The sequence below is a fragment of the Phycodurus eques genome, chromosome 13 (assembly GCF_024500275.1).
Source record: "Phycodurus eques isolate BA_2022a chromosome 13, UOR_Pequ_1.1, whole genome shotgun sequence".
Lineage (NCBI taxonomy): Eukaryota > Metazoa > Chordata > Actinopteri > Syngnathiformes > Syngnathidae > Phycodurus > Phycodurus eques.
The window spans coordinates 24753192-24765148 of NC_084537.1; the positions used below are offsets into that span (position 1 = coordinate 24753192).

Genomic DNA, 11957 nt, shown 5'->3' on the forward strand with positions numbered 1-11957 from the left:
CACGACCTGGATAACTGAGAATCTACACGGTCAATAAAATACATACCTGTTTTGAATTTAAAATAAAACATAACATTTTTCCAATTATTAACAGTTCCATGAATGCATGTGTAAAACCTGCGGGGTTCATTACCTCCAAGTTAAGAACCACTGCACTAAATGATATTAGTCCATCATCTTGTATTTCCTACCGACTAATGTGGACATTATTTTTCGCTTTTCAACCTCACCTCAGGCTGGCTTTGCTGCACAGGGAACGGAGTCTGGAACAGTGTTTCCTGAAGTAAACCTACTCGAAAAAGTAAGAAAGATTTCTTGAGCTAATTTCGCGATACAGTGGACATATCGAGGCAGAATTTGTGAAATATTTGCAATTTTTGGGAAAATGACTGAACGAGGACCATCTCATTATTTTCTTCACTGGTATGTTTAATAAATGTGCTTCTCTGAAATGAGTTCTACTTTAATTTGAACCCGATTTATAAAAAAAAAAAAAAAAAAAAAAAAGAAAGTTTTCTTAAAAAATGGAATTGTACAAATTCTGCCAAGGTATATAAACTCATGAGCACAACAACAGTAATGCTGTGAGACTGAATGGAGTCCGGGTGTACGTCGCTTCTTGCCCCAATAATTTCAGCAACCATATTAGTTTCTGTGTGTTCGTACTAATACATGTTTGTTGTCCTCATTCCAGGATTGGACAGACTACGATGAGAAAGTCAAGGAATCAGTGGGAATATATGAGGTCACGCACCAGTTCATCAAGTGCTGATGTGATGTGATGTGACGTGGGTTAAGGAACACTATGGACAGATTGTCCTGTTTCCAGATGGATTGATGGATTCTGAAGATTTCAGGGGGCACAACGTAGCCTTAATCGGTTTGGAAAACATCGACTTACATGAACATATAAATAAATATAAGCATTGCTCAATTCACAGCTGTTTACAATTGTCTCAATAAAATGAAGGTACAAATCTTGGGTTGAGGATTTTCATTGCACACCAATGTTTTTCAGATGGAGTATTTCACATGGTAATAGAGTCATTACTGTACAATACCATTCATTCAACAGAATAGCTTTGTGTTCTACAAAACTAATTGAACTAAAACTAAACTAAAACTAATTAAAGGCTAATTGAGATGATTGTTCTAATGTAAAATATGTGCCTATGCTAAAGGTTACAAAAAGTTCGGGGCTACGGAACTCCCTGCTTTGCATTCTTTTGACAGACGACAGTCGGGATATCAAACCCATTTTGTCACTGTCCGCATTACAATTATGAGTTCCCTCAGAGGACCGTTGTGACTAAAACTATTTAAATTGAAGGAGTGTTAAACTTAAAGGCCCGAGGGCTAGATCTGACCCACTACATCATTTTAGGTGGCCCACTAAAGCAAATAAGTATGCTTACTTGTTTTCTTACTAAATTGATTCGTCCTTTTCACTTTGAAGAAAGTTCTTGAGAAAATCTTTACCGAAAATTGCAAATTCTCTTTACATTTAAGATCTTACAAGCGTTATAGCATTATTTGACCAATCGAGTACTACTTATACTGCATCTTAATATATAAAATACGTAAGTGCAGTACATTTGCCCATAAATTTCACATTTCAATTTTATTTTGTAGTTAAAAAAATATATATATCAAATGCAGGGGCAATTTGTGTGTGTGTGTGTGTGTGTGTGTGTGTGTGTGTAGTACTATGATGGGATTTCACATTTGCATGGTTTTTACATTTTCATAATGCCACTCTGAGGGAAACCTTAACTATGTGTTGACGATTTGTGATGTAAATGAGTTTGGCATCCCACATTGAAATGTATAATTTTATCATATTACTACGTACATGTCTATTGTACACAACAAATCGACGGATAACTATTTCTAAAATCAGAAGTTAAGGAAAATAGCATATTCAACTATTTTAAAAGGGGGTTTGGTAAAAAAAAAATAAAGCGTTTGTTCAACTATTGATCTATTTATTGTAAAATGGGGGTTTGAGACAAAAAAAAAAAGCTTGCAATAACACTGCAATATTAAACGTGAAGACAATTTGCTATTTTGGTAGAGATTTTTTTTTTACATAAGATCTATCATATGATTTGCTTTTGCGGGCCACATAAAATATGGTGGGCTGGATGATGCCCCCAATCCTTGAGTTTGACATCTTGTCTTTCTATTTTATTATTATTATTTTTGTATGTGTCGTAAAGGCTCACTTTTATCACCCGGTTTTTAGTTACCTGCTAAATTCACATATTTCACGATATAGTATTCATATTCTTACTAATTACATTTTCTAATTAATGTGTTTGTGAATTGTACGTCACTTTGGCAACTCAAAGGTTAAATGCACAATTCTCAACGTAGCAAAAGAAGAGTGCTCACTCTGCAAATTATTTAGAGAAACTTGAACCACTTGTAAAACAATTTGCCTTTGGCCTCCCCATTTATAAAAACACACATGAATACATGCTATTGATGTGAACGATTCTGGAATGGAAATGATTTAAAAAAAATTGACTTGTTATTCGCAAACTCAAAGAGTGACGCCCCGTGCTTTCATAGACGATCTTTTCCCAATAGTGGTGACCGGAAGTCTTTGCACCGCTGACATAAAGTTGTGTGGACTCCACTAAACAGACATCCCGACCATGGCTCCTTCAAGCAAAAATCCAGTGTTTGTCATCGGCGTAGGCATGACAAAGGTAAAAAAAAGAAGAAAAAGATGCATGGCACAATGTCTAACCTTATCATCATAACAAGGTTAGCGCGTGTGCAACAAGACTGTTGTGTTGGCATTCCAGAAGTTCGACGTCGTCTAGTGATTTTTAGACGATTGTCTACAAATCCAAACAATTTCCCGCATTTACAAGATTATCTGAATAAACTAGCCCAAATGAATGCAAATGCCTTTCGTTATTTGGTGGTCGTGGCGAATACATGTTGCGATTCGATAGTTATGCAACGTGTTCATCATTCTCAGTCCAGAGTTCATGTCCAGGGCAAAAAAAAAAATGTGTGCAAAGGGTCATTGACCCCAAACCTCCCAGCCCTCTGTCATATGTAGTTTTAATGCTTTATCGATGAAGAACATTCGTATTTTAGTCGCGTATGCTTTCTCCGGTCGTGAACTAAATCCGTTTAAAATAGTAAAACACTCATGTGCTTCGCTATTGTGAAAACTAAGCTATTTTTCAATGGATTTATTTCTCTGTGAATGCAAGAATCATTTCCAGGATTTAATGCTGACGCAGCTCACCTGAATTTAAAATTGTACTTAAATAACTTTTTTTGTTTGTTTTTCATGTATGTTATTTTTTTTTGCTACAGTTTGACAAGCCCGGAGCCCGAGGAGACTACGACTACCCAGACATGGCCGAGGAAGCGGGTGCTTATCTGAACAGAATTTGGACGTTTCTCAGCCATTCACGAGAATATCTGAATACACCTAAGATTTGTATGACTATTCGTAACAGTACATCTTCATTCCGTTGTAGGTCAAAAGGCTCTCGCAGATGCTGGAATCCCGTACTCGGCAATTGAACAAGCCTGCGTGGGATACGTCTACGGTAACGCATTTCATTTCCAGTAATCAACAGTCAAGGGCACCGCCCTGTGCGAGGGGGGAAAAAAAACGTACCAGAGTCGTCATCACCCCCCCCCCCCCCCCCCCCGTACGAGATCCCTGTTCGCAGTAACCCGAGCCATCAGTGGTGATTCCACTAAGCCCGTCAGGACCTCGTACCAATCATTTTCATCAGATGCGTCTTTGCTCTTCTCCATGTTACCGTCTCAGGGGACTCCACATGTGGGCAGAGGGCCATTTACCACAGCCTGGGCTTAACCGGCATCCCCATCATCAACGTCAATAATAACTGCTCCACCGGCTCCACTGCCCTCTTCATGGCGCGGCAGCTGATTCAGGGAGGTGAGTTCATCAGCGTTGGTTTAAAATGGAATGCTTTTTTTTGTTTGTTTCCTCACAGGTGGATTTGTGGTAGAATCTCTAGTGGATTTAGCAATCTGAACGTCGTGTAAGGAGTACAATGACATCTTGATTTACGAGGGCCCCAATTTATTGAGTTTTCGGATTATAGGCCGTCACTTGGTGTTTTGTGTGTGGGGGGGCGGAAACTTAAAAGAGCTATATGCAAATTGTAAAAAAAAGAATCCATTTTTCATTTGCCTTCAGGTCTTTCAGACTGTGTGCTCGCACTTGGATTTGAAAAGATGGAGCGGGGCGCTTTGTCCTCGAAGGTAAAAATGAAAATGAACCCACATCCAACAACATATATATTTTGTACTAAAAAGAGTTTAAAAGAGAGACTAAAAAGCACTTTTCTCAGCAATTCTTTTTTAACAATGTACAGGAGGACATATTGCTAAATAAACCCATCTTTGACAGTGTCAATCAAAACGGAGCATTATCCTTCTAAGTAGATTCAGATGATGAATCTAATCTCATGACATTGTGTAGGACTACCTAATTTTGCTTCTGTGACTCGAAACAGCCGAAATGTTTCTTGTTGTAGTACATGGATAGGACCAGTCCCATGGACAAACACATGGAGGTGATGATCAAGCGTTACGGGATGGCGGCCGCTCCGCCGGCTGCGCAGATGTTCGGCAACGCCGGCAGGGAGCACATGGAGAAATACGGTGCCTGCGGCTTTTATACAGGGAATGCCTTTGAAAGTAACGGTCGGTCGGTCGGTCGGTCGTGTCTAACGAGGGTCGTTTGCAGGCACTCAACCTGAGCACTTTGCCAAAATCGCCTGGAAAAACCACAAACATTCCGCCAACAACCCGTAAGTTACAAACGATCGACAATGTGTTTAAGAGTTCCATTTTGCTTCGGTGTTCAGCTAACGTTGGGTATGTTGCGTTTGGAGTTATTCTCAGTTCCAAGACGAGTACACTTTGGAGCAGGTCATGAACTCGAGGAAGGTGTTTGAGTTCTTGACTCTTCTGCAGTGCTGGTGAGATACGCCCATGTATTCATTACCTTTTCCCAGGAGGACAAGTTACACGCGCGCACCCAAAAAGCAAATTGTCCAACATTATTCTGTCATCAGCCCCACATCAGACGGTGCCGGCGCTGCAGTTTTGGCGAGTGAGGCCTTTGTCAGGCGTCACCGTCTGGAGAAGCAAGCAGTGGAAATCCTGGCCCAAGAGATGGTGACTGACCTGACCACGACATTCGAGGAAAACAGCTGCATTAAGATGGTGAGAAATCACCATGGTGCCTTTCCGCTATCATTTTCTTGTCCCCACAGGGTTTCATGCTCATGTCATGACAATGATACAAACTGGAATAGCACTCAGTCGAGACAAATAATCCCAATTAGGTTCCGACCTTCATAAACACCCATCTCTTGCTTTTATTCAATATTATTCCACAAGAAATTGAGGCAAGTCCCTCTCAAAAGACTTCTGGTTTTGCCTGTGTATATTCTCATTCATTTCACTGCATTTTTCTTTAAGAGCAGGATAAATACTTAAGCTTTAAACCCACCCAGCACTTCACGTCACCTCCAAAAAAGCCATATTGATGTATTTTCATATTGTTTACAGACACAGAAGAGTTCAACTCATACAGTATTAAACTACAGCCTTTAAATCTATACACGTTTTGCTTCCTCCGTCTCCCAATCTTGAAATTGTGTCCAAAAAAAGCAATTCATCCGCTGTAGGTAAATCAATCTTTGATTTTGTAAAGGCGCATTTATTTTGACTGCAAATCCCATCACTGTTCACAGCTTTAAACAAAGTAAGCCGCTTTCGGGATCCTTTCGCCATAAATGAGCGCACTCCTCTGTCACCGACGTTCAGGTGGGTTACGACATGTCTCGCTCGGCGGCCCGAAAATGTTTCGAAGCATCGGGTCTGCAGCCTGCCGATGTTGATGTTGTGGAGCTGCACGACTGCTTCTCTGCTAACGAGCTAATCACCTACGAGGCACTGGGACTGTGCCCTGAAGGTACTTTTCGATATACCGAAAATGTAAAGCAGATTCAAGCTTTCCGCTCTCTTTTTCTGCGCCCTCGAATCACAAAATATTATAATCGAATCATTGTGGTGAATGTGTTCCGCGAGTATGAGCCGTATATCAAAAATCCATATATGTCCAATATTTTGAAAGCGATATAAAATGATGGGCCTTTAAAATGATCCACCAACCCTTTAAGTGCCATAAATTCAACTTGATTTGCGCACTTAACACACAAACACAAGCTGGTTGACAGATGTTTCAAACGTGCGAAGAAAGCTAAAACGTTCCTTGTCGGAAATACAATTGAACGGAAAACCGAGCCACCTGCTTTTAGAATGTTGACAGTATACGATGAGTAAACGGTGATGTGACCGGCGGCTTTTTGTCCCAACAGGTAAAGGTGCGGAGCTGATTGACAGAGGGGACAACACGTATGGCGGCAAATACGTCATCAACCCCAGCGGCGGTCTCATTTCCAAAGGACATCCTTTAGGAGCTACAGGCACATGCTTTCTATCTCCTATTTTCTAGCGTAGATATTTAGAAATCATTTAGGATCCTTTCAATATCAACGTATTCACATATTCCAATGGCCAGTAGGAGGCGCTGTGTCCCATGTGACTGGAGGGTTCAGCTTGTTGTTTTGTTGTTGGGGTTCGGGATTCTGCTGAATCTGGAGTCGTGAGTGGCGCTCCACATTTGTAGCCATTAGATGAGAAGTGTGCCTTCGGGCAAGATCTTAAACCCTAAAGTGCGCCCGGGTCGCCACTGTAAATGAGAAACCGTTCTCAATTGCCGTAGGTGGTTAAACAAAAGAACTCAAATTGAAGAATGAAGTGTATGGCGGATGCTTGACGCAACAATAATACTTGTATTGTTGCTGGCCTGTTTCTTCCTACTTCTATGGATGTATGCAATGGACCAAAATGACTGAATTCAACATTTCTTCTTTGACTCATCTTTCTCTTATTGGTGAGATGTTCCCTCCCCTGCATCAAATCTCATTTGATTAATTCTACCTCGCACTCTTTGATCACGCTTGGATAGATTGCCAGGGGTCTTGCCCGCCTCACCGATCAACAGTGATGCGTTTAACCTTGGTCGCGAAGCCCACGTTTGAAAAAGCCCCCCCCCCCCCCCGTTCTTCCAAACACTCGAATGTGCGTGTGCTCGCAACGTTTCCTCTTTTGACTCAGGTCTGGCCCAGTGTGCTGAGCTCTGCTGGCAGCTGAGAGGTCAGGCCGGCAGGAGGCAAGTCCCCGGGGCTAAAGTAGCCTTGCAGCACAACATCGGCTTAGGAGGAGCTGCGGTTGTCACTCTTTACAAAATGGGATTCGAGCAGGAGGCCAGGTATCCTATATTTAGTTGCTCTTCGTGTCAAATCGCCGCGAAAGGGGCGAGCCTCTCTGAACGAGGCCATTTTCTTTGTAAAAATATTCACCTTTGCGATGAATAGATTTAATCACCGATATAAATATGACTTCATTTGTAAATGCATTGCCCAGCCACGCTACAATCTAATCAGATCCAACGCGAGAGCGTTGTTAAAAAAAATATTAAAAAAAAAAAAATAAAGAAGAAAAAAAAGATATTGCCTTTAGATTTTCCATGATGATATTGTTGCTTCATTTGAGTGACAGAAAAAAGAGACCGTTTGGCCAAACATTTGGACTTTATGACGGCAGAGGATTTCACTTTCGCTCAGCTCTCGCGTGTTGTGGTTGCTCCGTAATCGTGTTCGGCCCGGTACGCACATAAAGACGATCGGGCTGTTTGCGTCCCGATTTTGTCCTGACCGAGGACGTCGAAGCCCAGACAATCTTGGGTCTTCGGAGATTTCCAAATACCGCTCGTAACTCTATACTCGTAAGTGCATTATCTACTCTGGATTCCACATTGCTTATAATCTATCGTATACTGTATATCACTGCGCTTATCGTATACTTTGGTCACCGTTTGACCTAAGATTGCGTTTGTGACGACGGCTGCTTTTTGCCTCCTCAGGTTACCCGTCGGTGCAGTCGCCACAAGTGCAGGCAACAGCTTGGAGGGCTTTAAAGCGTACGCTGTCTTCAAGGAGATTGAAAAACATCTGCAGGAGGTACGGTGACATCGCAAGCCTTATACCAACCCCAATTCCAATGACGTTGGAAGGTTTGCGGTGATAACGATCCGGACGGGGGATGCTGACCAACATCGGTCAACGTCGAGTGCCGCTACTGCCGGCAACTTTAAATAACATTTCATTTGCGCATGCTAATTTCCGCCACCGCGCGCATCATTGTATTCCGTTTATTTACATTTTACGCAACGTCCCGACTTCATTGGAATTGGGGTTTGCAATCTTCCCTGCGTTCCCTGGACGGCACATTTCTGATAAAAGCATACATTAAAAAAAATCGATCCAAGAATTCAAAGTAACAAAGCCTCACATAGGCGGCCACAGAGAGATGATAATAAAAAGACGACCATGAAACAAACAAATATGACCATATGCTTAACGGTCGTTCACATCAAACACAAATAAGAAACAAGGATGTCCATATTTTCTATTTTTGGCACATATTCTAGAGTCTAGTCTGAATACTGCTCACTTGCGACCCAAGTCAGGAGAAGCTTTGTAGAAAATGGATGAATTGATGGACTAACAAACCACTTTCACTTGAGGCTCATCAATCGTGTGAGCTAGCGTACGAGCCTAAATAACACGCTCGCGCAGATGACGTCACATCACGCAATTGTGCACTAGCACTTGACACAAACTCCTTTTGTCATTTACGCGCAATAATAAATGTTCGGAAATACTGGCAAATTGGAAAGACAACGAGTGGCTGCATCGGAAGAGAAGCAGAAACATAACTTTTGACGGTGGACAAGGTGCATTCCAGGACCTCTAACAAAACAGGAACTCTCAAATCCAGATGAATAATGCGGCAGAGGTCCAACCGGAAAAGAATCTGCCGACATGCAAATGTGTGAAAACCAAACCGCAAATATGCGGTGGTTCACTGTAATTCAGTCGTTAAGATACTATGAGTGTAAATGCAAATGAGGGAAATAAAGCGTTTTTTTTTTTTCAAAGCACGGACGGCGGACTCAAATGGACTACTAACAACCTGCGTGAATTTCAGCAGATGCACTTGAGTCCTGACTGACAGCAAACTGCACGAACCGCAGGGACGTTTTGATTTGCTCTCCCCGTTAATGGCCGTCAACGAAAGACTTTCAGCTTACGGCACTTCAGTACTCTCACCGTGCGCGTCCCTTAATGACTCCAGTGAACCCTCGACTTCTTCCAGCGTGGTCATGCTTGTCCCAAAACTCCAATCAAAACGTGGTGCAACCCAGCACGCGCAAGGTGCAACTAGTAAACGCATTTGTGAGTGCTGTTGTTATCCTTGCCGCATGATGTCCTCGTTCCAAAAAAACCTGCCGTGTGCAGTTAGTTGTCGTTGACCGTTTTTTTCCATTATTTTTTTTTTTTTTTTTTTGATTGGCTCTTTGAAGTCTCTCCCACGTGTTGACATGCTGACAACGGCCAAATGGCGATGTTGTTCCCGCTTTCATTCTAATGCATGTGTGCTTTTGTCAGGTTTTCTGAGCTTAGTCGAAACCATTTGGTCTTGTTGCATTTTTCTAATCATCACTATCGGTTTGATCCTTGACAATACAAACCTCTCTAAAAGCATTATGTGCATATTCAAGAATTGTTTTAGGAAGCTCAAAGCCTTTTTGTCCTCCTGCAGGAAGGAGCGCAGCTTGTCAAGAAGGTCGGCGGTGTGTTTGCGTTTCAAGTGAAAGACGGACCTGATGGGAAGGAGGCGACTTGGTTTGTGGATGTGAAAAATGGCAACGGTCGTGTCACCAGTGAAGCAGGTATTTCTTTCCAAACCATTTCGAGCTATTCGCCTTTTTTGTCTTTGAAACACATCGTACACGATTCATATAGCCTAACTTGAAGTTACAGTGGAACCCCGATTTATGAAGAATTAAGAACTTGTTACCTCGGAGAGCAGAGAGCTTTAGTTTTTTTGCTCCAAAGAAACTGAAAACCGCTAGCGATGGTGTTATGAAGGTTAATCGTTTTACTGTTGAGAAAGGAAAGAAACATTAGTTGAACACGAGAATGACATTTGTGTTTGTGATCTCGCAGCGCACTTTGGTTTAGTAAAAATGGACCATCTGTCCAATTGGGCTTGGGAACGTGTCGTCGCGCCGTACACTTATCATTGATTATTAATAATCACATAGAATTGAAGCTGACTAGAGCAAATTTGTTTTCCCTTTGCATGAATCAGTACCCGAGAAGTACCGGTAGCTCTCGCTTCCCAAAAGCTTGGCGACCCCTGCGAGAGTGTGCGAGGTTTTGGAATCCCAATGCAATTGAAAAATGGTTTGCTCAGTTGTCGCAATTGACGTTGCTTTCAGGGACAAAGGCCGACTGCACCTTGACCATGAGCGATCAAGATCTGCTGGAGCTAATGACAGGAAAGTTGAACGCGCAAATGGTACGTGCCAAAATACTCTCGAGCTTAACGTTTCGAGCTTTCATTGCGGTGCATACGTGAGATTTCTTACTTTTTTATTTTTGAAAACATTCGAACGAAAACGAATGTGAAACGCTGCGCTTCAAGAATGACTCAATTAAAATGTGTTGCACGTAAAAGTTCAATAAACTTTGTATCATCTTGGCCATTCCCGCTGCAGTCACATTGGCAGCTGTCCGACATGGGACACTTGATCCCGATCCGAATATAGCCGATTCCGTGCATTTTTTTTATATATATTTTTTTTTTCCCCGGTACCTTTACATGCCGCGTAAACTAATTGCGCAACCGTGTACTGTAAATCCAGCCTCGGAAGATTAACAAGTCATCTGGGTGTTTCCTCATTGAACCTCTTTAGGCGTTTTTCAAGGGAAAGCTGAAGATTGCTGGGAATATGGGCCTGGCCATGAAGCTGCAGGACCTTCAGGTCTCACCAGGAAAAGCCAAGCTGTGATTTTTCTGGGACGGAATTGAACAGGTTCTTCAGTACTGACAAGCGCCAAAGTCACTGGCTCTGCATGTCCATTTGAATATATATTTCGGCGAGAAAGGCTTTATAGATGATAAACTCCTTCTGAATTGTTTCATACGTTTGAATAATTGAATAGGAAATAAGCTCAGGACGGCAGAATGAAAGAAGAGCGGAGGCGGTCACAAAATGAAGCCCTATCCTGCGGGCGTCGGCCAGTGGCATATAAAACTGTGTTCGATAATTCAGATTTTTTGTGTGCACAATAGAGAAAAAACATTGTTCTGCGGAATACACCGACGGGATTGCGGGTGACGAGGACATACACGGCGAGCCGCACGCAGCAGCGGCATTTTGAGGAGAATTTTGGAAGGAAAAATAGAATGACTTCAAATCATTGATTTTCACCATCACAACATGTAACTGCTCACTCAATGAATGCCTTATGATGAATTTACGCAATTACACACTTCTGTTGTTATTTCTCGTTTGTCCTCAAGAATAAGCGAAACATCGTGCTAATTGTGAAAACGGTTAATGTCAATCGCTCTGGAACATTGGCAACATTCTGCGGCACCAAATCTTTAATAAACACCAGCAGCTTTTCCGTGTGTGAGTTTTTATTTGAAGTCCGTAATATTAAAGCGCAACTTCACTGTCAAATCTTCTTTTTTTTTTTTTTCTCTCTCGCTCTCTTTCCTTCCTGAATGCCTCCTAGTCCCAGTTGTGTGTTTCTGTACACGACCTGGGAAAAAAAAAAAAAGTCATTTCAATCGCTATGGTTGGATACAGAGGTGGTTAGGCGATACAGGCAAATGCGAAGTGCACCGGGCACGCCGTGGGTTGCCACATACTCGGGGAAAATATTCACCTTTCATATGATGATTTGAAAACTAGTTGAGCTAACGGAGATTCAAATGTCAAGCGTTGCGCAATAAAT

General features: G+C 42.1%; 2 protein-coding genes across 7 annotated transcripts in view; both read left to right on the forward strand.

Annotated features, from left to right (window-relative positions):
• Positions 1-983, forward strand: part of czib (CXXC motif containing zinc binding protein) — a 7331-nt gene extending 6348 nt beyond the window's left edge. Inside the window, exons 7-8 of the mRNA XM_061694052.1 lie at positions 236-301; positions 695-983. Coding sequence (XP_061550036.1) covers positions 236-301; positions 695-772 — 144 coding nt within the window. The 3' untranslated portion in view covers positions 773-983. The remainder of the gene's footprint in view (positions 1-235; positions 302-694) is intronic.
• A 1621-nt stretch (positions 984-2604) lies between these two features.
• scp2a (sterol carrier protein 2a) lies at positions 2605-11622 on the forward strand. Of its 6 annotated transcripts, XM_061695110.1 has the most exons (16): positions 2605-2714; positions 3340-3397; positions 3507-3578; positions 3806-3937; positions 4202-4266; positions 4542-4668; positions 4754-4817; positions 4902-4988; positions 5085-5235; positions 5842-5989; positions 6396-6503; positions 7198-7351; positions 8006-8102; positions 9748-9877; positions 10430-10509; positions 10907-11622. In XM_061695110.1, the coding sequence occupies exons 1-16, from the start codon at positions 2661-2663 to the stop codon at positions 11000-11002; spliced, it is 1623 nt and encodes a 540-aa protein (XP_061551094.1). In that variant the 5' UTR covers positions 2605-2660; the 3' UTR covers positions 11003-11622. The 6 variants fall into 6 exon arrangements, 5 of the variants coding, with proteins under 5 accessions (XP_061551094.1, XP_061551096.1, XP_061551095.1 ...); XR_009769728.1 differs by lacking the exons at positions 7198-7351; positions 10907-11622; XM_061695112.1 differs by lacking the exons at positions 9748-9877; positions 10430-10509; positions 10907-11622 and adding an exon at positions 9133-9724.
• Positions 11623-11957: the final 335 nt, after the last annotated feature.

What these genes read in the sequence shown, in the direction of transcription:
- scp2a (XM_061695110.1), top strand. Translation starts at nt 2,661, where the DNA reads ATGGCTCCTTCAAGCAAAAATCCAGTGTTTGTCATCGGCGTAGGCATG. An exon ending in AAACATTCCGCCAACAACCC is followed by an intron (nt 4,818 to 4,901) that starts GTAAGTTACAAA and finishes TTGCGTTTGGAG; the next exon opens with TTATTCTCAGTTCCAAGACG. An exon ending in GGATTCGAGCAGGAGGCCAG is followed by an intron (nt 7,352 to 8,005) that starts GTATCCTATATT and finishes TTGCCTCCTCAG; the next exon opens with GTTACCCGTCGGTGCAGTCG.